The following is a 21,552-nucleotide window of genomic DNA, read 5'->3' as shown; positions in this document are numbered from 1 at the left end:
GCCATATCAATGTTTGGTTGCTTTGCTGTACTGTAGCTTAGTGACTAGTCATAGTTTGTCAAAGATAGTGAGGCACTTGTCACTTGATAAGAGAGCTGGTCATTCGTATTCTCAAGCTAGAGCTAGTGCAAGTGCTTGCAAGTGGGAGCCTTGGCACCACTCTGCGCGCGCACTGTCTGGCTCCAGCTCTGTGGGTATGGGTGGCTTTAGCTGTTTGTGAGGCTTTAATCTTGGAGGAGGAGTCAGGGCAGGGCTCAAAGTGTTTGCTAGATCAGCATTTCTTTAACAGCGTGGAACTGGAGAACTCTGGTGTCGAACGGTAAGCATTTTGTACCTGTAGCTAGCTAGCTATTGACAGAGCAAGCTTTCCCACAATGCTTTCTTTTTACTTTCTGATAGTTTTAACTTGAGTTACCATGGTATAGAGGAGTAAATGCGCAATTATAGCTAGCCAATCACATAGGATATATAACACTCATACTATGGTTGCTAGGGATTTATGGCAACGTAAACCACACCTCGCCCTCGGGGCTACGCCCTCGTGCTCGGTGGTTTACTGCCATAAATCCCTAGTATAACTATAACATAATATCACACTTAGCCTCGTTCCCAGGCCAATTTTTCTTTAGGTAGGGAGATGGGATAGATTGTATCTGGGCGTGTCTATAGAAATTGTAAACTGTATTGTAAAACATGCCGTAAAATGTGAATGAAAATACAGAAAAATGCCAAGGAAAGTAACAGTATCCTACATGTATCTAGTTATGTGTCTATGGCTGAGCTGGCTTCCAAGTTCATTGTTTGCAGCAGCTGGTAGCACAAAGACTTGCCAAATCACATCATATTTTCCTTCTCACAGGAGTTTGACAGCTTGGACTTGATGCTTTGAGAGTCAGGCCTTCTTGTTTGACATCTAAACTTACTAGGAACTACTATATACAAGTAGCTACCACTGAGCTAGCTAAATTGCTTTCATCGTGAGATATTAATAATTTTGTAGATTACTGTAGCAGAGTAAATACCACACGTATAGTAGTTTTACCACGCCCAGATACGATCTTCCCCAGGCCTACTTTTCAACCTAGCGTTCTATTAGAAGAAAAAACGACCTGGTACAAAGATATATATCATGTCTTTTGATCGTCACATCATACAGATTTACCTTTAGAAAGCACATCTGACTTGTCCGGCCATTAGACTTATCCGGCACGCAGACACCTCCCTTACGGTGAACCTATGTACGTATAACACAACCAGCATCTTCAACTATTACCATCATGAACTCACAACAATTGTCTCTTTTCCAATAATAATCATGCATGCATGTACACTGGTACAATGTAAGTAGTAGAAGTATAGGTTACTTGTCTATATACAAGTTTCAAATTGGTGTGTGTTCAATGCCAACTAAAACACAGTTTGTAGGCATTGGGGGGGGGGGGTGTGTATGTTTGTGCAGAGCATGAGCTTACCAAAGATACAGGATCAAAGTATCCATTCCTCTCATCAACAATAAGGATTCCTTGGACATCTGCGATTGTCTGATCAGTGGTGACAATTGATCGGGGAAACATACAACAGATCCCATACGGGTCCTCCAAATCGCTCATTGCAAAAACGTACTCGTAGAGAACCTAGAATAAAATAAGACAACGCCTACAAAAACTATCCAATAACACTATATGTTACCTGACAAGAAGCTTCATTGGAAAAGGTAGAACCCACTCTGTCGCCATTGGGTAGCCGCATGTAAATCTGTTTTCCATCATCCGGGTTTGTGGAGGTCAGTTTTTCTCTTAGAGAAATTTTACTGGCCTGGACCATCTACAAGTTAAAGAAGTTCATAAAATTGTTCATTTGGCCAAATTAAATAACAGTTAGACACTGTTGTGGGCGAGGGTGCCGGGCATCGACAAAAACTGTTTAGATACTACGTGCGCATGCGCCCTTGAGGCTTGACATTGTTTCAAATAAACAAGCTTTTTTTGTATGACAACATTCCTCTGAGGCACTTTTCACAAGTACAGTTCTTATCAAGTAGTGTCTAAGGTATTTTAGTCACCTCTGTCCAAAGACGTTTTCGCTCTTTTGACTGGTCAATGCGTAACCCTTCTTCATACACACGATCCTGCTCAGCAACAATCATCCTTGTTTGTTCGACACTCTCATTAACCTGTATGTAAAAATCAACAAAATAATTTCAATTCTCTATACACTACCTTTCCTGGAACAACTCTAGACAGAAAGGCAGGTGGCAACTCTTCATCAGATGACATAATGGAGCTCGCATCATCCTTTATGAAGAATAAACACATCATTCAACATCCGTATAAAAAAGTCTCTATTATTCAGTCAACAAACTCGCAACATAAAAATCTACTACCAGCTACTTACTTCACAGTGTGACACCTACTACTAGTATGACCAGCCATACCTTGAGTATCGGTGTGCTTATTTCCTGTAAATAAGAAGCAGATGCAATGCTTGGTGATGTTGTGGATGCAATTCTTGATGATGTTCCTTGGGAAGTGGACGCAATGATTGATGCTGAAGTGGAAGCAATACTAGATGATGTTCCTTGGGAAGTGGACGCAATGATTGATGCTGAAGTGGAAGCAATACTAGATGATGTTCCTTGGGAAGTGAACGCAATGATTGATGCTGTTCCCTGGGAAGTGGAAGCAGTACTAGACGATGTTCCTTGGAAAGTGGATGCGATTACTGTTGCAGTCTGGGTTGAACAAAAGAGAAGTTTATGTACTGCTTATCATAACAGATACCAGTATAATATTTACCTTTTCTTCCTTCTCCCTAATGTAGAGCCCCCCTCGTCTATCCACTATCTCCCCTCCTGGGGCCTGGTTTGTGGATACTGACAGCTTCCCCGCATCAGCAACTAAATATTCCCAATTTTGCAAGTTAAGGTGCTTGAATCCACGTTTGATTCTGTTTTGAACATCAGCAGGAGACATACTTCGCTTAATTTCGATAGCCTCAATGCGTTTATCTGCTATTAACTTCAGTCTCTTCCTTCCCTTGGGTAGAACTAACGTGGAACACCCGGGTACAAGAATTACTTTGACAGATATTGATTTGACTCTGGTCGACTTTTTTTTGTTTTGCGCTGATTGAGCAACACAATCGTCCAGGGGATCAAAAACATTGAGGTCTTTTGGTGGAACACTTTTTGTTGAAGGGAAAATAGTTGCCAACACTTTCGCACAGGCACCACTAGTCTTCGAAATACGCTTTAAGCCAGACACAGCTTTAGATGTCACACTACGAGACTGTAAACAAAATACACATGGTCGTAAAAGGATTGTTTAATTGAAGCCCTGGTCCCATACTATTAAATAACCCTACTTAGAAAATGCTTGTACAAATACGGCAATCTGATTGGTCACTGAGAGGTCCATTATTTCACTTTGAGACCCACCTCAGCAGAGGTCTTCTATGGAGGTCCATTATATGTACTTGCCTATGGCATTTATGTTGAAGTCATAGTAACGATGATGCTGTAAAATCAATACAGAGGTGCGACTACTTGCAAAAGTAAAAGTTATTGTGTTGTGCAGTGCAGCTTTTTGATCACTCATGCAGCTACCAATAGCTAGCGCTCTAACAGAGCTAACTACTAAGTAGAGTAGCAACTTTCTATTAGCAGTTTTGCTACGCATGATTTCAAGAGACGGAAACGGCCTTCATTTTTTTTTTGTTATGTAAACTAGACATAGCTCGGAGAACGAAGCTTTAACGTTGCTAGAAGCCTGTAGAAGCTCTTGGTTGCAAAGTCTCCTTTGTGTTAATAGCTTAGCGCTATTCTAAATCAGTTATAGGCCTCGTCCAACGGTCACTATGGGATTATGAGACATCAGGCCCTTAGTAGCACCCTCGGGACACTACAGCCTCTGGCCTTCAGGTCTCATAATCCCATAGAGACCTTGGACTCAGCCTATAACTATTATTTAGCCAATTATCTACAGCTACACCATACATTCTACATGTTTATATCACTTGAGACCATCGATGAGTTGCACAGTCTTAGCTATTATTAGAAGCATTCTAGGTACTCAGTGTGACAAAAGAACTCTTTGTACGTGCCTCTAGCTTCTTCCAAAAATCAAAAATGTATGTACCCGAAGTAGTGTTCTATTGAAGTATATCAGCAGCATAATTGTTTACTTCCGGTATTGTATCTACTGTAGGGGTGTGGTCATTTGAACCTCTATAATAATAATAACTAGAGCACTGAAGTGCTAACCCTCGGCTAGCTGTTGACATGAATATATAAAAACCAGAAAAGAGAATGTAGTAGTATGCATGAGGATGCCATGGAAGTAGCTGGCTAAGCAGCAAGTAAATAGGAGAAAAGTAGAAATTGAGGCAAGCTGAGATTAGTAGTGCATGATTATGAGACATGCACATAGATGCAAAGGCCTGAGTCATAGCAGGCTTCTTAGAAATGGCTCATGGGGCTAGGATAAGCAAGGAACATGAAAGAAGAAACAACCACAATCATAATTCTATCTTTCTACTTTAGGCCACTCCAACAAAGAACTTAGTTTCCCGTCCTGAATTCTCAGAATTTTGACGAGGGCGAGCTCTCCATTTACCAATGTTCCTGGTAAAGGATCACTTCAGCTGTAAATGGCACCTCGAATAAAGGCCACGTGTAGCTAGTCCAACGTGGCTGTTCTAGTTCTTAGCTTTTGCTAGCTTTTATTCGACAAGGAAGCTTTAACATCAAGATCTGCCACTATGAAACCAAGAGTGCATAAGAAGAGAAGAGTATCGAACTACCAATACCTCTGCACAAACACTGTGCACAAAGTAACGTGACATCCGGTCAATTGCACGTGAGCAACGCGCAATTGATGACGTTTGCGCATAATTACGCAACGCACAGAATTTGTTAATAGTGAGTAAAGAGTGCAAGTGAAGAGAATCAACTGACTATTGTCTCTATTTAGATGATTTTTGTGAAGGGATCGTCTCCTATCAGTGTGCAGTGAGCAGCTCTGATCGCTAAACGGGAAACTAGCTAGCTCATATTATATTGTTCAATTTACCACACCCCTAAAAACGTCACGGTTAACATTTACTAGGAGATTACTAGTAAGTTTACAATACTTCATCACGTGCGAGTCATGTTACTTTGTGCACAGTGTTTGTGCACAGTATCGGTAGTTCGATACTCTTCTCTTCTTATGCACTCTTGATGAAACTAACAACTTGTTGTGTGAAAGCTATCCATGCTGTAAACGCGCACCGTTATGACATCCAGGTAAGCAGACTCAGAAGCAAGCTTCTTAGCTTTTATTTGACAACGAAGCTTTAACATAAAAATCTTCCACTATTAAAACTAATAACTTGTTGTGTGAAGGCTATCCATGCTGTAAACGCAGCGCCATGGCATCCAGGTGAGTAGAATAGGCTATCACAAACAAACTAGAGCACTGAAGTGCTAACCCTCGGCTAGGCTGTTGACAATAATAAGAAACCAGAAGACTGTTCTACAATAAATGCAGTAGTATGTAGCAGGCAAGGTTCTCCACTCACTCCCAGCAGAGCCTCAACTTAACCGTATAGTGAGCAGGCAGGAGCAATAAAACTTGTGAACACAGAAACCTATATAGCCTAAACTATACAGATTTGAGCGCTATGAGCAGCAGGACTATAGGATCATAGCAGAGTCTAGTCAGCAAAGAAGGCTACAAATAAGGCACCTGACATGCACTGGGAGTCCTGGACCGGTATAGTAGGATCCCAGCTGCCTGGAGTTTTACACATGCAGCGTGGGACCCGGAGTAGTCTCACAGTAGAGCCAGCAAAGGAAGTCCCCGAGTAGTCTCTTCCAAATAAGGCTCCACGTGGCTGTAATTAGAGTGCCTCGAATAAAGGCCACATGTAGCTAGAGCTAACCGTACCCCGTGAGTTCAAGCTTCTTAACTTTTGCTAGTTTTTCTTCACAACGAAGCTTTAACATCAAGATCTGCCACTGTTAACTTGTTGTGTGGAGGCTATTCATGCTGTAAACGCAGTGCTATGGCAGCCAGGTGAGCAGACTCGGATGTAGCTAGCTACCCCTTGAGTTCAAGCTTCTTAGCTTTTGCTAGCTTTTATTCGACAACGAAGCTTCAACACCAAAATCTGCCACTATTGAAACTAATAACTTGTTGTGTGGAGGCTATCCATACTGTAAACGCAGTACCTTGGCAGCCAGGTGAGCAGACTCAGATGTCACAGACAAACAAACCAACATACAAACCAACAGACTACTATAACCCGTGGCCGCGGCTCGGCCTCGGGTTAATAATGTAAGCACCGCGGGGTGCTGATGCCTCGGTGGAGGTGGCAAAGCTTTATGAGCTTGGCTTGCAGACTTTGAGGTTTGTGCTAACTAATTAGCTAAGAACCACAATAAAATAATTACGAAATGGAAATGGTCATATTAAATGGTTCATATTAGAATACCGTAAGACCTCGATTTAAGGTGACACTTTTTCGAAGGAGGTCGCTTCTTTTGGAGGTCGAAAATTATATTGAAGTCCAGGTGTCGCATATTTAGAGGTAATTGGAGGTAAGTCTACTAGCCTCGATTTCAGGCCGCTTAAAACACTGATTTTCCAGTGGCCTAGAATCGAGGATATAGGTGTGGCTACATTTACCTCTATTTAGGACGCGACACTAAAAAATAATTGTCAACGCACCTGTCGCTACTTTTAGAGGTCAGAAAATTGTCTAAGCTCGAGGGTGTCGCATATTTGGAGGGTCACCTTAAATCAAGGTCTTACAGTAGAACAAAAGAAGAATTAAAACTAACAGTTGGTTCTACTATTGGAGTGATCTGTAATTAGAACAAAGAGTGTACTCACCTCTTCTCTCAACGTACTACCAGATGCAGATGCAGATGCACTGGCTGTGGGTTGATTTGGCAAAACAGCTCTCAGTACGGATTTATCAGCGACGGACACATTATCGGTCACGTCTAAGAACAGTCCGTCCCACTCCTCGCTTTTCAGTTGAAGCACTAAATTTTTGTTTTGATCTATATCTCGAAACACGAGCTGTGTTTGCTTCAATAACTCTCCATTTCCTCCCTCACTGCTAAAGGACACCTCCCTTTTTCTTTCTCCAAAGCAAACTAGCACTTTCTTCTGCGATGGAATGATATTAGGGCTGAAAGTCTTCTCGATCTCTAGCTCTGCCATCATCTTCTCCGGCACATGGTCTAATAGTCCACTGCGCATGCTCACAATTATGACATAATTCGACTCAATTATGCCTCGAGGCGTAGCCGCAGGAGGGATACAGAGCAAGCAGAAGCAAAAAGTGTTACAATTTAGTGAGGAAGGAATGCATGCTGTGGTCAGGCTACTCCAACAATTGGCAAGCTGCAGAAATGGCCATCATTTATTATGTTCAGAAATGTTCCCAATATAATTATGCTTTGCAATACTTTTGAAAAAGTGCTATATGCTCAAACCCATTTCAGTGATTTCAACCATGAAAAATAATGTAACATCACAGAGTGACTACACTACATGCTTACAATTGAATCTACAAAAATCGTCTCAACCATGCATGTGTGCGGAATGTCACTGTGCTACAGTAACTGTAGAATCATGTTTGGCAGTGCTGTCGAAAGTGTGCCCATCATTATACCAGTATGATAATGTGCCCACCCCTATACCTTATATAGATTTGATGTTATAATTATGTTCTCGTGCAATAATTATTATAGCTGCAGATTATATATAGTGTTAGGACGATGAATTAAAGTAATAGTGTATAGGACTCAGTCAATATTATATTGGAAATTCCGAATAGTGTAGGAATAGTGTGGGGCATGCAGGGTCAATGATAATCAGTATAGTAGAAGTGGTGGGTATACATGGGAGTGAACCCCTCAGAGTTTTTGGCACTCTGAAGTGGTTGACCAATGGTTGCTAGCATGCAATGATAATCCTGCTAGTTCATTTATGGGAGGCTTAAGGAAGGAGCGAGTGCATATACAGACCGCCTTGTCGTCAGTGTTTTTCCACAGTAGCTGAAACAAAAGAAAAGGTATTGATTTGCATTTACCTTCAGCATGCAGTCGTGCATGGTTACTGAGCCGCCTGTTTCCTTTCATGCATGGTGGCCCAATTTGTTCCTGAAGATAACCCACATTGGAGCAATTACCTTCTCATGCTGGAAATCACAGACCATCTATTTTCCCCAGATCTCGACACTCAGATGAAGTTGCTTACCTCAAAAACCCTTCAATAGCCTTTTGTGAGCTCTATACTGATGCCCCCAAAATGCACTATCTGATGCATGCATGCACCAAGACTGATCATTGAGTAAGTGTGCACATGTATACATATATACTGTATATAGTGGGTAATTATAGTGGGTAATTGTCGATTTGGCGAATGAAGGTGCATGCATGAGGGTCACCAAAAATTAAAAATCGCCAATGCCCAGTATATCCCACGTGGTTAATAATGCCGTGCCGTAGTATACTATGGAGTGTCGTTTGTGTCAAAACACCATGTGTAAAAACTGCATGTCTAATCCACGTCATGCACTTCACTATTTCACTATATCAGTGTCCCACTACTATAATTAAAGCGGTCTCACGTACCGGTCTCACGCTTTACTAAATCGGTGTCCTGATTTACTAAATCGCTGTCCAGATATTTGTTCCCGCGCTGCGTGTTACTGCAGCCTTTTTAATTGCGCATGCTCAAAGATTTGCAGTATTAAAGGCATTGAGTGTATGCGAACTCACAAGGTTCATATAATATTATATAGGGCGCTGTTCCATGCAACATCGTCAAATGAAAATTGCCAAATTTACCCGCTATAATTATATATAATTATGGTGTAAAATACTCTGCATGTATATAATGTATACATGCATGCATGCATGCCTGCATGATATAGTTAAGACATGCACGCATGTGCTTTTTGTGACAGTATATTATTTTTATATCCTTGTATAGTGTTAGTTGCAACTCCCTGCATGCATGCATGGGGTATCAAGTGGGGTAAATGTAACCATGCTCTTGTATATAGGTTTGGTCAGTGTATAGCTATATATATTAGGCCAAACGTACGTTCAAACTCGTTCAGCAATTACAGTTGGACTCTTGTTAAACGTCACCAGCTACTGCAGTGCTATATATATGTTCCATCATGGGGGATTACTTTGGACATGCAGGAGCGTCTGGATGTTAGTCCAGGTGCATGATACCGGAGGGTAGAATTCAGTGTATCCATACAAACCGAGTGATTGGTCAATAATGATTTTATTGCCAGTTGCTATATGACAGCAATAAAAAGGCATACTGAGAACAAAGAGTATATACATAAGTTATAGAGTTGAGAATGAATTCTTAATCTAGACTATATACATGTTGGCTACTCAAGAGAGATCATGCATGCATGCCCCTGAAGGTGCCTCTCTGATGAAAAGGGTCCTTTCTAAACATCGATATAGTCTATATAACTCATTCTAAATGCGTTACTCAAGCTCTATATGCTGCAATGACAAAGAAGTTTTAAATTGCAGCTGCATGTATGGCCATGGCAAGAAAATAGATTTTACGTATGTAAACAAGTGATATATACATGAAAAGCATGTGAAAAACATACATGCATGCATCAACATCCCTAACCACAGGGATCTGTGTATATATGATTCCCTATACATGCATGTATATGATTCCCTATACATGACGTATATATCATTCCTATGTAAAAGCAGGTTCTGCATGTAGCACAGTTATAAACCACTGCATATATACCTAACCACATACCAACGGGCAAGAATAACTGTGTGCATGTGTATACTCCCCGGGTGATTCAGTAGCCTCACTGAGTATAGGCCCGGAGTTGCAAAAAGAAGCTGTAGGTAAGTTGTTATTACATGACTGTGAAGACTATACCTATACAGCTGGCTGTTATGTACTTATGTACGTAATACTATCAAGGGCGTATAAAAGAAGAGAGGGCATGCAACTCCAAGAGCAGAATTCAAACGTGGGCGGATAAATGTGCATGACTGTGCATGAAATACTAAAAATAGACATTTCTATTTTTAGCACTGCATGCAAATGCACACATTCCTCCGCCCACGTTTGAACTCTGCTAGCTACGTGTACTGATAGTGGAGTTGCATGCCCTCTCTTCTTTTATACGCCCTTGATACTATTAATTATCGGAATTTTTAATTTGTTATGTATATTGTTGCACGACAATTGTTCCTATTAGAGCAAATTGGATAAGAGTGGATGGTAAAAGCCAGCCGTCATCCTTTAGAAACTTGATCAAGACTGTCCAGTGTTCGTTCAAATTGTTGATAATTATTGTGGAAAACAACCCATTTGCAATTTAACTGCATCCGTTTTGATCGTCACTATCATGTTTTTATACACTTACCAATCCATACACTCTTACATATTTATCCCATACAACCCCTTATATCATCTGCAAGAGAACAGTTTGTGGACAGCACGCTGGTTATATAATTACGTAGAACACTCAGTAGGTCCTATAAAATCAAAATACTGTGCATGTGAGCTTTGGTTGGTATATATACATGTGTATAAAGGCAGAATTGTTATAAAACAGCTATTATAATGATAGCATATCAAATTAGCAAGACCTTCCACATAACTATGTGTAAAATACATGTGAATAGGGTTTTAGGTTATCTGCGTCAATTTATAGGAAATATGGGACTGGATGAATTGCGAACTTTTCTGCGCTTCGTTACTGGCAGCTCGGTGTGTTCCTCTTCGAAAATATCTCTAGAATTTAATGCTCTTACCGGTTCTTCACGTAGACCCATTGCCCTCACCTGTGCACCATCCCTGATTCTATCCTCAACATACCCTTCATACCAAGTGTTTGTTTCTGAGTTCCGAGCTTGTTTGTCAAGCGAGTACTTGTGGAGAATGGACAGCTATTGACGTTTGCAATATTGATAACACTGCATGCATGTCTGTCAATGTTTTTTGGCCATAATTATTACCTTTATGACGATGTTATTGTATTGTAAAGCATTCATCGCTGTGATTTTTGTATTACTGAGTGATGTAGGTATATAGGTCCAATAAAAAGCATGCAAGCTTTGGTCCCAGGAGAATTGTTATATATAACACCTATAACTTATGAATGCAAAATTAGCAAGACCTTCTATACATGCATGCAAGTAGTACATGCATGTGCTTGCATTTGTCACAGTGAAGATATAATTATATAGTTATCTGCATGAGCTTATGATTATCATGTTGCAAGCATGCATGTAATAATTATGATTGTTCCACAAATGTTCCACGTTCAAATGCTATATGAATCAGTAGGTTGTACATAGGATTGTAGCAATTTTTCACATTGCAAATGTTTTTCTATCCGGATTCAGGTATAATTGAAGACGGTGCCACAAGCCAATGAGAAATTTGACTCAGACTAACAAACAGCATCTGTAAAACTATATGACAATATCTACCAAGTGTATATACAGTGGCTACGTACTTGCAACCTATTCCAGTATAATAATAATATACGTCCTAACATTGTGTATTGGCAGTACTACTATAATATTAGTCATACTCTTTATAGTGTGTCTATATAATTATGTGTACCTGCATCTGACAGACATTCATTAACATAAATGATAAAAATTATATACAGTGGAACCCCTCTTAACGGCCAACTGCGACATACCGGCCAGACACCCAGGTCCCAAAAGTTTGCATACAAAACAACCCCTTAACAACGGCCAAAACTTTTTGTTCTCCAATTAAAGGTGTCCGTTATAGAGGGGTTCCATGCACTGTACCATCATTCAACTTGGATATAAATTTGTAATTATTACTGGCATTACGCACTGCACATTCATTAACAAATCTCAGTTAATCAAAGTACGTAAAAAAGTAAGTGTTTCAACATACAGTTCTATCCCAAAATTATCGCTGTCTGCCAGAGGATTTACTCTTTCCTTCAACAAAGCCATATTCTCATCAGACAATGCAAGACCAATTGGGGGTATACGAACTGTGTAATCGTCATCACCCGTACTGATTTCTTCGTCTACACCATACATTTCATCAATATGTTCGAAAAAGTCTAGGGCTTGAAGTCCTCTTCTCTGCATTTGAAGTGCTCCCCGCACAAATAATTGATGTGGTGTTAGATTGTGTTCCGTTCGAACCCCATGACAGTTCCAACCCTCCATAAATACTTTCAGTGACTGGTTGATACGTGGAAGATAGACGTACTGTAAACAATACCGATGAAACATGTTATCAGGATCCAAGTAACCATGTTGCTCTAGGTAATAGAATAACTTGTAAAATATCACTGTTACGCAACGATGCATATCGCGCCAGAGGCGCTCAATCCGCTGGTTGTGCACGGAACTGCCAGTTATCATGCTGTTGCGGTCATATCCTCTACTCTCTAGCATATGTGCTGCTACACGATAATTTTCACCACCGTAGTCAGATCGCATTCTTGACGGTAGTCCAAACCGTTGGACAGCTGAAAGGAAGAGATTATAAACTGTTTCGGCAGTGTTATTATTGCTACAGCGAAGAAACACGACGAGTCTGCTATATCCGTCAATAGCCCCGTGCGTTACCATGCCCCATCTCACAAGCTTGTGGTGGCCATCTGTACGAATACAAGATATGATTAGTATGCATGTATTGTATACACAAGTCTTGCTACTACTATAATAATAAGGCTCCAACCTATATACATGCATGTACACACATCTGGGCTCCTTTATCTAAAACTTAATTGACACACATTAACCATAAACCTGGTCACACAACACCTATATATGACTTACCCATGTGCCATAGAGAGTTGGGCGAGGGAACAGAGTAAGGGCGCCGAGCAGTGAGGATTCCTCTCCATCTCAGAGCTGCATTCAGGGGATCGGTTGCGTGGATAGCATTACGCACCCTTTGTCTAGTGACAGCATATCCCAATGACCGTAGTCGCCCAATCACCAGTGTCTCTCCCATATTTGGCATTTCTCGACGCACCTGTTGGAGCTTTGTACGTAGATCACTGTCACTTATACTTCTTGCAGCACTATGAACATCTAGAATGCCGAACTCCCCTCTTCTTCTATAGATAGTCATTCGAGAGACACCCAATAGTTTACTAATCTCAGTCCAAGTGAAATTTAAACTACATAGGTATTCCAACTGGTCTTGACAAATAAATAGCTGGGGACGGCCACGTCCTACTCTCCTAGCAACCTGGGGAACTTGGTAGCCTCCGTCTGTGTGTGCATCCAACTCATCAAGTCGAGTGTACCACATTGTCTTGAGCAACACACAACTGTCCATTATTTCCTTCAATGCCGTGCAAACTTCAATCGTCTCATCATCGCCATCATCTTCAATTTGTACACGAAGGGAAGATAGAGCATGTATACAAACCTCAAACCTCTCAATAACGAACTGGGCATAACTAGTAGACTGAGTATAATCGATTTCTCTATCTACCGTAGTAAGGAAAGTCTCCATTTCTTGGAGAAATGTTTCCCATCCCCACACTCGATCTCCAGCTCCAGCTCTTTGATCAACCATTTTAATTAATGAACACCCAGTCACCTTTTGACCTTGAGCCTCGCACTCGATTACAGCACGTCTTGTAACGTTAGAGCACGTCTTGTAACGATTACAGCACGTCTTGCATGCATGACGTTTTCCCTTACTTTATGACGTCCTATAGCGCTATTTATTTTTGTTACACTTGGCGTGCCATACCCCCCCCCAGGTAGGTAATGCACTGTAAACAACCTCTGTGTGTGTGTTAGGGGGCTTGGGAGTTGTGTACAGTACATTCTATAACGCGGAGTGTTTCACGCAAAAATTTTCGTTTCCAATCTCCTTCCTTTTCAATCTATGGTAGATGCGATACTGGACTTCAACATAATTTTTCAACCTCAAAAGAAACCTCTGGTGCGATTATTTTTAACAAAATCCAATAAGTATGGTACAATGTACTTAGGGTATTGACACGCCCCCACGCCATGATCAACACCTAATGAACCAATTAGATGGACTGAGAGGATTGCACCATGCATGTGTACGCCCCCTACTTAACATTTGACCATGGACGGATGAATTAAACATTTTTTCTATTAGACATTTCTTCCTATTAAACCTTCCTAAACAAACTATCCAAGAATGTTCACAATTCAAGAATGTTCACAAATGGTCCTACAGCTACTTTTGTTATCTTCATTTTTGTCTCAGCGCCCGTGACGACACATACAGATCCCAATGATTTGTTGGCTTCTTGGCATTTCACTTTCCACATGGCATATCTGTTGAAATAGCCGGTTATATTATGAAGCTGCGAAAGAAAAACAACATGTGATAAAATAATAGCAGCGCTGATTGTGCTCAGGAGTACAGTAGTCCCTAGGGCCTTACATATATTGGAAGCGACCCCTGAAGTTCAACCATGACACACCTTAGATATTACCAAGAGTTTATGATAGAGAGAGAGTATCGAACGTAGGCATACTGTGTATCAGATGTATGCGGAGAGTAACGTGACTTCCTGTATCTGTCACAAGCTTGGAATTTGCACACTGACCAATCCAAGCGTGGGTGATGTAATCTATCAACCCATCCAAGTGTGGGTGATGTAATCTACTTTCTTGATAGATGACATCACCCACACTTGGATTGGTCAGTGTGCAAATTCCAAGCTTGTGACAGATACAGGAAGTCACGTTACTCTCCGCATACATCTGATACACAGTATGCCTACGTTCGATACTCTCTCTATCATAAACTCTTGATATTACTTCCCCCCCATACTTCAGGCAAAAATCATAAGGCACTTACTTGAGAACAATTTAACCCAGCCAGATATAACCCCGGTGAGATGGGGGTATCATGCTCATCTTTACCCCGGCACTTCTCATAGGCCTCACTGCCAATAGCCTTTTTTGCCGCTAGATTGACCCAAAGTGAGGCGGCGGCCAAACTTAGTGCAGCAGTTGCACCTGCAATATTCAAAGGGTCAAACATTATGCACCTATCAATGTCAAGCCCCACCCCTGACATACGGGCAGTATAGGGGATTGGGTGGGGATTATACATTTTCAATTAATGAATGCCCAATGGGGTGGGGGTTCTTCATGTGTATAATCCCCTATCAATCCCTTGTATATATGGTGGGGGTACACTGGGGATTAACAGGGGATTTTGATTTTTTGTCAGCTAATCTAACACATGGCAACTTTATGATGCGCATGCGCAAACATTGGCCCCGCCCTCAAAATTGCTGGGAAAAATGTTGATGCAAAAGCCCCTGTCTTGGGGGGAAAGTGAGTGCTAAAAGCAGTATAACCCCCTACTAATGCCCCTATACTGCCCGTATGTCAGGGGTGGGGCTTGACATTGATAGGTGCATTACCTTGACGTGGTAATTCAAGTGCCTCTTCGGTCGGTGCCACTGCAATTGAGGGTCCTAAACAGTCGTGAACAGTTTCGGAGGATGTGAAACTGATGATCACCACTGGGTCCACTGTAAATAAACATAAACTTAACATGTACAAGTTCAATAACTATAGATTGTTCATTTACATTCAGAAACAATTGTATCAGGAACCTTTGTCTTTTTCCATTCCATGAGTTCTAGGTAGCAAAATAAGTAAGGTAACGACATGTCTACACCTAAGACCATAGGATATTGCAACTAGATCGCAGGCTGGGGCAAGCCACTTCAAACAGTAATAATGGGAACCGTGTACTTCCTCCACATTTAAAATTGTATAACCATGTGTCTAAGGCGGGTGCCCTCACCAGGAGCGGGGTGGGGGGTATTTAGCAATACATAGTGGATCTTTAACGTCTGTTTTGGCTCAGTGTAGTAGGGAGGTGGGTTATCTTGGTCGAAGCTTCCCCTCAGCGGGCAATGTTGGGAACACCCTATTTAATTCCTAATATAAGCTAACCTAATTGACCGAAAATGAGAGATTATGGCGGGGGGCGTTCCAAACTTGAGAATGATGCTCCCTCAGGAGGAGTGTGAAATGATACTAGCTTGAATTTATATAGCGTGTACAAACTAGCTAGTCTTGAGCTGAGAGAAAGATGAGCACTGCGATCCGAACTGTACTAGTGCAATAGGCCAAAAACGTTTTACCATCATGCTGATATAAGTTTTAGTTATTTTGGCAGACCACACGCATTATGTTTTGATCAAGTATATAGACGGCACGCTTTATCTGCCGTTCAAGTTTGCATACTTTACATTTCCTCGTACAGTTGCAAGCGGCTCCTCAATAACTATAGAAAGAGTGCCATTTTCGTTTTAAGGCAGGCTTTATAATTCCTTAATTTTAAATTCTTAAATTCTTGTTTTAATGAACTTGCGCTGAGAAAATCGCATGACAGATAACGTACATTGAACAGTCCTCAACTAAAACTATACTAGCTAGCTACTTCTTCTGCTGATTGATTGTTACCGGGGCAATGAGTATAATATTATTTGTCTTTTATAATGTCGGGGAATAACACATAACTATTAGGCATTCATCTTTGGTTATTTTGTATAGGACAACATCACTTTTTCCATCTTTGCAGAGGAAATTATGGCGACACTATAAACTTCAATACTTACGTAAACACTTTTGTTTCCACGTGCACCATGGCCCCTCCACAGTGTCGGCCAATTCACTATATAGCTTACCAGATAATTTCTTCCATTTTCAGCCAAACGTTTCTTGGTCTTCTTCTCGTCCATGATAGCTTGGCGAGGTTGAACAGGCAGAGGGGTACGTTGTTGTTGCTCATTCGCAACTTTCTCACCAGTACTCCGGCGAAGGAGAGGGATCGCTAGTATTCTAGGGGACATATCTAATCAGATCCCATTAACCCAACCAAGGGAGAGTAAGAGACAGGCCGAAGATAACCTGAGACCTCTGATGTCAAGCGACCAAGAGGGGACAGCATTTTTGGTTGTAATAATAGATACACATGGACATAGCCAGCCTACCCTTCAGAAAATGCTCAAGCAGTGCCCAGACGTTTTTGACCAGGGCAGCGATAGTATTGAGGACTACGTTGAGCGTAACATAAGCCCTGAGCTTCACAAGGCAACTGCCCTCAAGGTTTTTATGCCTCGGTGCGCATGCGCAAGCGAGGTATACGGTAGTGTGTTTGTGTGTCTGTGTGTGTGTGTGTGTGTGTAGACCGCTACAGCTGCTCAAGGATGAATCAAGTGCAAGTAAGAGTTTCTATAGGCTTCTAGTCATGTTTACTTGGATTTTAATTCGTGGATTTGCAAAATAATGCTTCGTTCTCGAGTTATGCCTAGTTTTGCTTACTTGGAATGCTATTGCAGCCTTTTCAGAAGAGTCTGTAGCAAAACTTGTTCACCAAGTGTTACTACTCTACTTAGTAGTTAGCTCTGCACTAGAACGCTAGCTATTGGTAGCTGCAAGAGTGAGCAGAGAGCTGCAAGGCTCTCTAGCTCTGCTGACTTGCAGCCATTCAGTAATTTTAGACTTGAACTTTTGGCATCGATCGTTTTTAACAACAATCATGGTTGATCATTACCCACTATTCGGTTGATTGCATGCAGCAAAATTCATCATGATAATTATAATCAATGTGTGTATAAAAGCTAGCTATTAGTAGTTTTATGTTATGTAGCTTTGGCACCTCCACCGAGGCATCAGCACCTATGGTGCTTTCATTAGTATAGCAGTAAAGATGTGGGGGGACGGTATAGTTGATGCGTCTAAAAGGGCAGCTGACATAAGTGGTGTTAATGCTGAAACGAAACGGTACGCAGGTGGGCAGCTCATTATTATCTTTCACTAGTTAATGTAGATCCATCTGTAATTGATGACGATGGCATTAATTGAGACCATTCTGGCATCTAGTCGGGGTAAGAGTATCAAAAAGCCGTACAGCTTGATTAAAAATGAGGAATTCTGTGTCAGTGCAAGGAAATTTGTTAGGTGTACCTAATTTAACAGTAGAAATGTTTCGTGTGTGGATCGAAAATGAACATGAATGTATTATAACTCGAGAAACAGCTAGGAAATGGTTATATATATTGGGGTTTAAGCAGGTAAACCATCAAAAGGGGGTGGACATGAAAGGTAGCATATAGAAAACAATTTCTCGATAAATTAACTGAGTTAGATAGTATAATTATGTATCACACTCCCATTTTACTTTCATGATGAATCCACTTTTTTGCAAATGCAGACCAGGATTATTAGGATAATTATATTAAAGCAAAAAAGTTTAGCGCAATCCATACATAATGCATGGTGTCAGATTATATAGAAAAGGCAAGTGCTGATTTTTTACAGCATAATGGTGCCGAAGCACGTTTGTTGTTAGAGGCACAGAGTGAGGGTTATTTAGATTTTTAATACAGGTAAATAAAGCCACCGATAATATATTTAACAGTAAATACCCTGCTCTGTTTATACTTGATAATGCTCTAAAAGTAGTGATGATTCTCTTAATGTTAAAAAAAAATCACTGATTGCCTTTAGGTCATCTTCAAGCCTTTGGTGATTAGTACAACCAGTAGGTTGTACATAGGATTGACAGTGCAGTTGTGTGTGTTTTCAATTATTGCACAAATTTTGACTCGTGTTTAGACTGCTCTATTTCTGCAGGGAAGGGCCACAGCAAGAAACTGAGTTGACAGATAGCTTAGTTAGCCTTTTATCTGTCTAAATGTGTGAAATTATAGTCAATGAATATTCTCATGCATTACTATTGATATTTGAAAAATTGCACTATTTTCATATTTCACCGCGTTTCGTCTGACTGACTAAGTAAGTAAGTAAGTTAGTAAGTAAGTAAGTAAGTAAGTAACTTTCTTGGAAAGCATTTCCTCCTTGTACAGACATGTTCAGAAGATTCTAGATACAGCCTCTAGTCGACTAGAATCCGGACCATGGGCGTTTTTCTCAGAATTGCGTTCGCTTCCAAGAGGCAGATGACCTCTCAGGCTCCACTTTTCTTACCTACGCAATTCCGCCATCTTTAAATGACTGCCACAGCAACGCACATGGCAACTTATGAGATGGGCGTGGCTGGTTAACCGGCTGTGACATTGATTGGTACACAAACAGTCCCTAGTCCTTTTCTCCAACTTCTCTCCATTCTCAACTCAGGTATGCTACTGGCTAGATCTACCATAGGCCTCCAATGCTTTTGCACTTTGAAGTATACACTCCAGTATTTAGCATGCATAGATAAATGAACACTGTAATAAGAATTATGTGTTCATATATTCCAGTCTGCATGGCCTGTCTTCTCTTCTCTTCTTGAACTTCTCTTGCTTCTTGACATTCCTCTTAGGCATTTCACATTTCATTATTGAAGAGTATAAAAATACTGCTGTACTGAAAAAGAAAGGGAATCAAACTAAAAAAACATTTGCAATGTGAACGTTGCTAGGATTGCCAGGAAAAGAAAAGCACGAAAAAGCGAAGAAACAAGAAATTCGGCGAGTGCATAACTCCAATCCGTTACAACGCCATGAACATGTACAGCCGAGTGGCCTACTGTTGATAATGATTTTAGAATCAAAATACAAGTTGGGTAAAAATGAACCCAAATAACTGAATTCACAATCATCCACCCACACATCCAACACTTGCATGTTTGCTCAACACTGTAAGGGAAAACATCTTGCAAAAAATTCACTATAATTATATGATAAAAATTACTGAAGGATTGGCCAGGAAAAGCACAAAACGAACAAAAAATTGAAACAGTACATGTGAATGAAGTTGTAACGGATTGGAGTTATGCACTCGCCGAATTTCTTGTTTCTTCGCTTTTTCGTGCTTTTCTTTTCCTGGCAATCCTAGCAACGTTCACATTGCAAATGTTTTTTTAGTTTGATCTTCCATAGTATTTATGGTCTTGAGTAGCTTAGCAAAAAGGAAGCAGTTATAATCAATCATTTACATAAATTATGAAGAGGAGTGGCCCTAGGATACTTCCTGGGAACTCCGGATAAAACTGCTTCTGTAGAAGACGCTGAAAGATACATAGTGGGAGCGGTCACTTAAGTAATTCTTGAACCATAACCACAAGTCGTCTGTGATGCCTATTCTCTACAGTTTGTAGAGGAGTTCTTTATGAGGGACGGCCTTGCTAAATATATCATGTTGACCTTGTCCAGGGCCTCGTATACAATAGCGAATGTTGATAATAGTTGAGAACAACATGATTTGTTTTTCATGAAGCCATACTGCTGTTTAGACGAACAAAATCAATAATTTTGCTTGAAATGATAAATAAGCTAGTAATTACATTGTATGAGATATTGAAAGAATTATCGATTAAGTCATCATGCAGCATCAGACGTACCACTGCTTGTAGGATATCTTGATATCTTGATTTGCCCGGAGACAAATTGTGTTCCCTGACATAATCTTCAATAAATAGTTTTGCGGTTGTTTTGGGGTTTGTTAATTTTTGAGTAGTGTTGCAGTGCGTGCATTTTGCTTTAGAATCATACACCTTTGTCAAAGGCATAATAGAATCTGTAAACAAAGAAAGACAAAAATGTAAGAATAGTCTCTCGCATTATGAGCAATCGCTTACCAAAGATCAAGGAAGATTGAAGATTGTTGCTCTCAGAAAGAATAGCACCAGTAACATGAGGAGGATGACTTGGGCATGCGCAAAAATAATTATAAATAATTACGGAACCACGCCCCTTCAGTTTTCCAATAGATGGTTTCCTCTATGGCTGCCTGTACTTAGTCGAGAGCTGCCGCCCTCCTTGAATGAGGTCAGGATTATTCTATGTGGGTGCTAGCCAATAGCGATGAATATCATTTATTAAGGTGGGTGTTGGCCACGCCTCTCAGTCAATCCAAAATCACACGTGGTAAAGTTGAGTGGGTGTGATCAATCCACTTGAGATACTGCTAGCTACTAAGATTCGGTGAACAAACTTTACTACGCACTCTTCTGAAAAACGAAGCATTATTTTGCAAATCCACGAATTAAAATCCAAGTTGATTGAGCTGTAGCAGTCTACACACAAACACACTACCGTATACCTCACTTGCGCATACACACCAAGGCATAATGAAAGCATGATGACTCGATGGATGTGCAAAGTTTACATACGTAACAGCTATTCATAATGAATGAACATGATCGAATGATTATTGCTAAAAAGGATGCCAAAAGTACAAAGTCTAAACTTAAATGGCTGCTGCATCAGTAGAGCCTTGCATCTCTTTTCTCACTCTTGCAGCTAGCGTTCTAGTGCAGAGCTAAGTAACTACTAAGTGGAGTAACACTCCATTAACAAGATTTGCTATGCACTCCGCTCAAAACTAGGCATAACTCGAGCTTATTTTGCAAATCGACAAATTAAATCGTCAACTGTAGCAGTCCACACACACAGACACACACACTACCGTATACCTCGCTTGCGCATGCGCACCGAGGCATAAAAATACCCCAGCCACTAGCTGGCTTTTCTTTACTCTTTACAATAGTTATATATGTAACTTGTAAA

At 40.7% G+C, this 21,552-nt stretch overlaps 3 protein-coding genes and 2 long non-coding RNA genes across 6 annotated transcripts in view; 2 read left to right on the top strand and 3 right to left on the bottom strand.

Moving 5' to 3' along the window:
• Positions 1 to 21,552, top strand: part of LOC135337602 (uncharacterized) — a 64,909-nt gene that overhangs the window by 39,285 nt on the left and 4,072 nt on the right. The window lies entirely within an intron of this gene.
• LOC135335747 (uncharacterized) lies at positions 63 to 7,227 on the bottom strand. Its single transcript, XM_064531293.1, has 8 exons — positions 6,876 to 7,227; positions 2,796 to 3,287; positions 2,435 to 2,731; positions 2,220 to 2,294; positions 2,063 to 2,173; positions 1,690 to 1,824; positions 1,473 to 1,634; positions 63 to 1,234 (listed from the first exon to the last, which is right to left on the bottom strand). The coding sequence occupies exons 1-8, from the start codon at positions 7,212 to 7,214 to the stop codon at positions 1,082 to 1,084; spliced, it is 1,764 nt and encodes a 587-aa protein (XP_064387363.1). The 5' UTR covers positions 7,215 to 7,227; the 3' UTR covers positions 63 to 1,081.
• Positions 7,610 to 11,555, top strand: LOC135337647 (uncharacterized). The gene is made up of 2 exons (XR_010395208.1): positions 7,610 to 8,067; positions 8,225 to 11,555. It is a non-coding gene; the product is annotated as an uncharacterized LOC135337647 (long non-coding RNA).
• LOC135336019 (uncharacterized) lies at positions 11,850 to 13,772 on the bottom strand. Its single transcript, XM_064531789.1, has 2 exons — positions 12,848 to 13,772; positions 11,850 to 12,666 (listed from the first exon to the last, which is right to left on the bottom strand). Exons 1-2 carry the CDS (start codon positions 13,596 to 13,598, stop codon positions 11,903 to 11,905), a joined length of 1,515 nt encoding a protein of 504 aa, XP_064387859.1. The 5' UTR covers positions 13,599 to 13,772; the 3' UTR covers positions 11,850 to 11,902.
• Positions 13,818 to 19,839, bottom strand: LOC135352302 (uncharacterized). Of its 2 annotated transcripts, XM_064551566.1 has the most exons (5): positions 16,723 to 19,839; positions 15,615 to 15,665; positions 15,445 to 15,555; positions 14,871 to 15,031; positions 13,818 to 14,370 (listed from the first exon to the last, which is right to left on the bottom strand). In XM_064551566.1, the coding sequence occupies exons 2-5, from the start codon at positions 15,658 to 15,660 to the stop codon at positions 14,206 to 14,208; spliced, it is 483 nt and encodes a 160-aa protein (XP_064407636.1). In that variant the 5' UTR covers positions 15,661 to 15,665; positions 16,723 to 19,839; the 3' UTR covers positions 13,818 to 14,205. The 2 variants fall into 2 exon arrangements, with proteins under 2 accessions (XP_064407636.1, XP_064407571.1); XM_064551501.1 differs by having other exon boundaries at positions 15,615 to 19,839.

Source organism: Halichondria panicea, chromosome 1 (genome assembly GCF_963675165.1).
Source record: "Halichondria panicea chromosome 1, odHalPani1.1, whole genome shotgun sequence".
Lineage (NCBI taxonomy): Eukaryota > Metazoa > Porifera > Demospongiae > Suberitida > Halichondriidae > Halichondria > Halichondria panicea.
The sequence above is the reverse complement of the archived record's forward strand: the minus strand, read 5'-3'. Positions and strand labels throughout refer to the sequence as shown.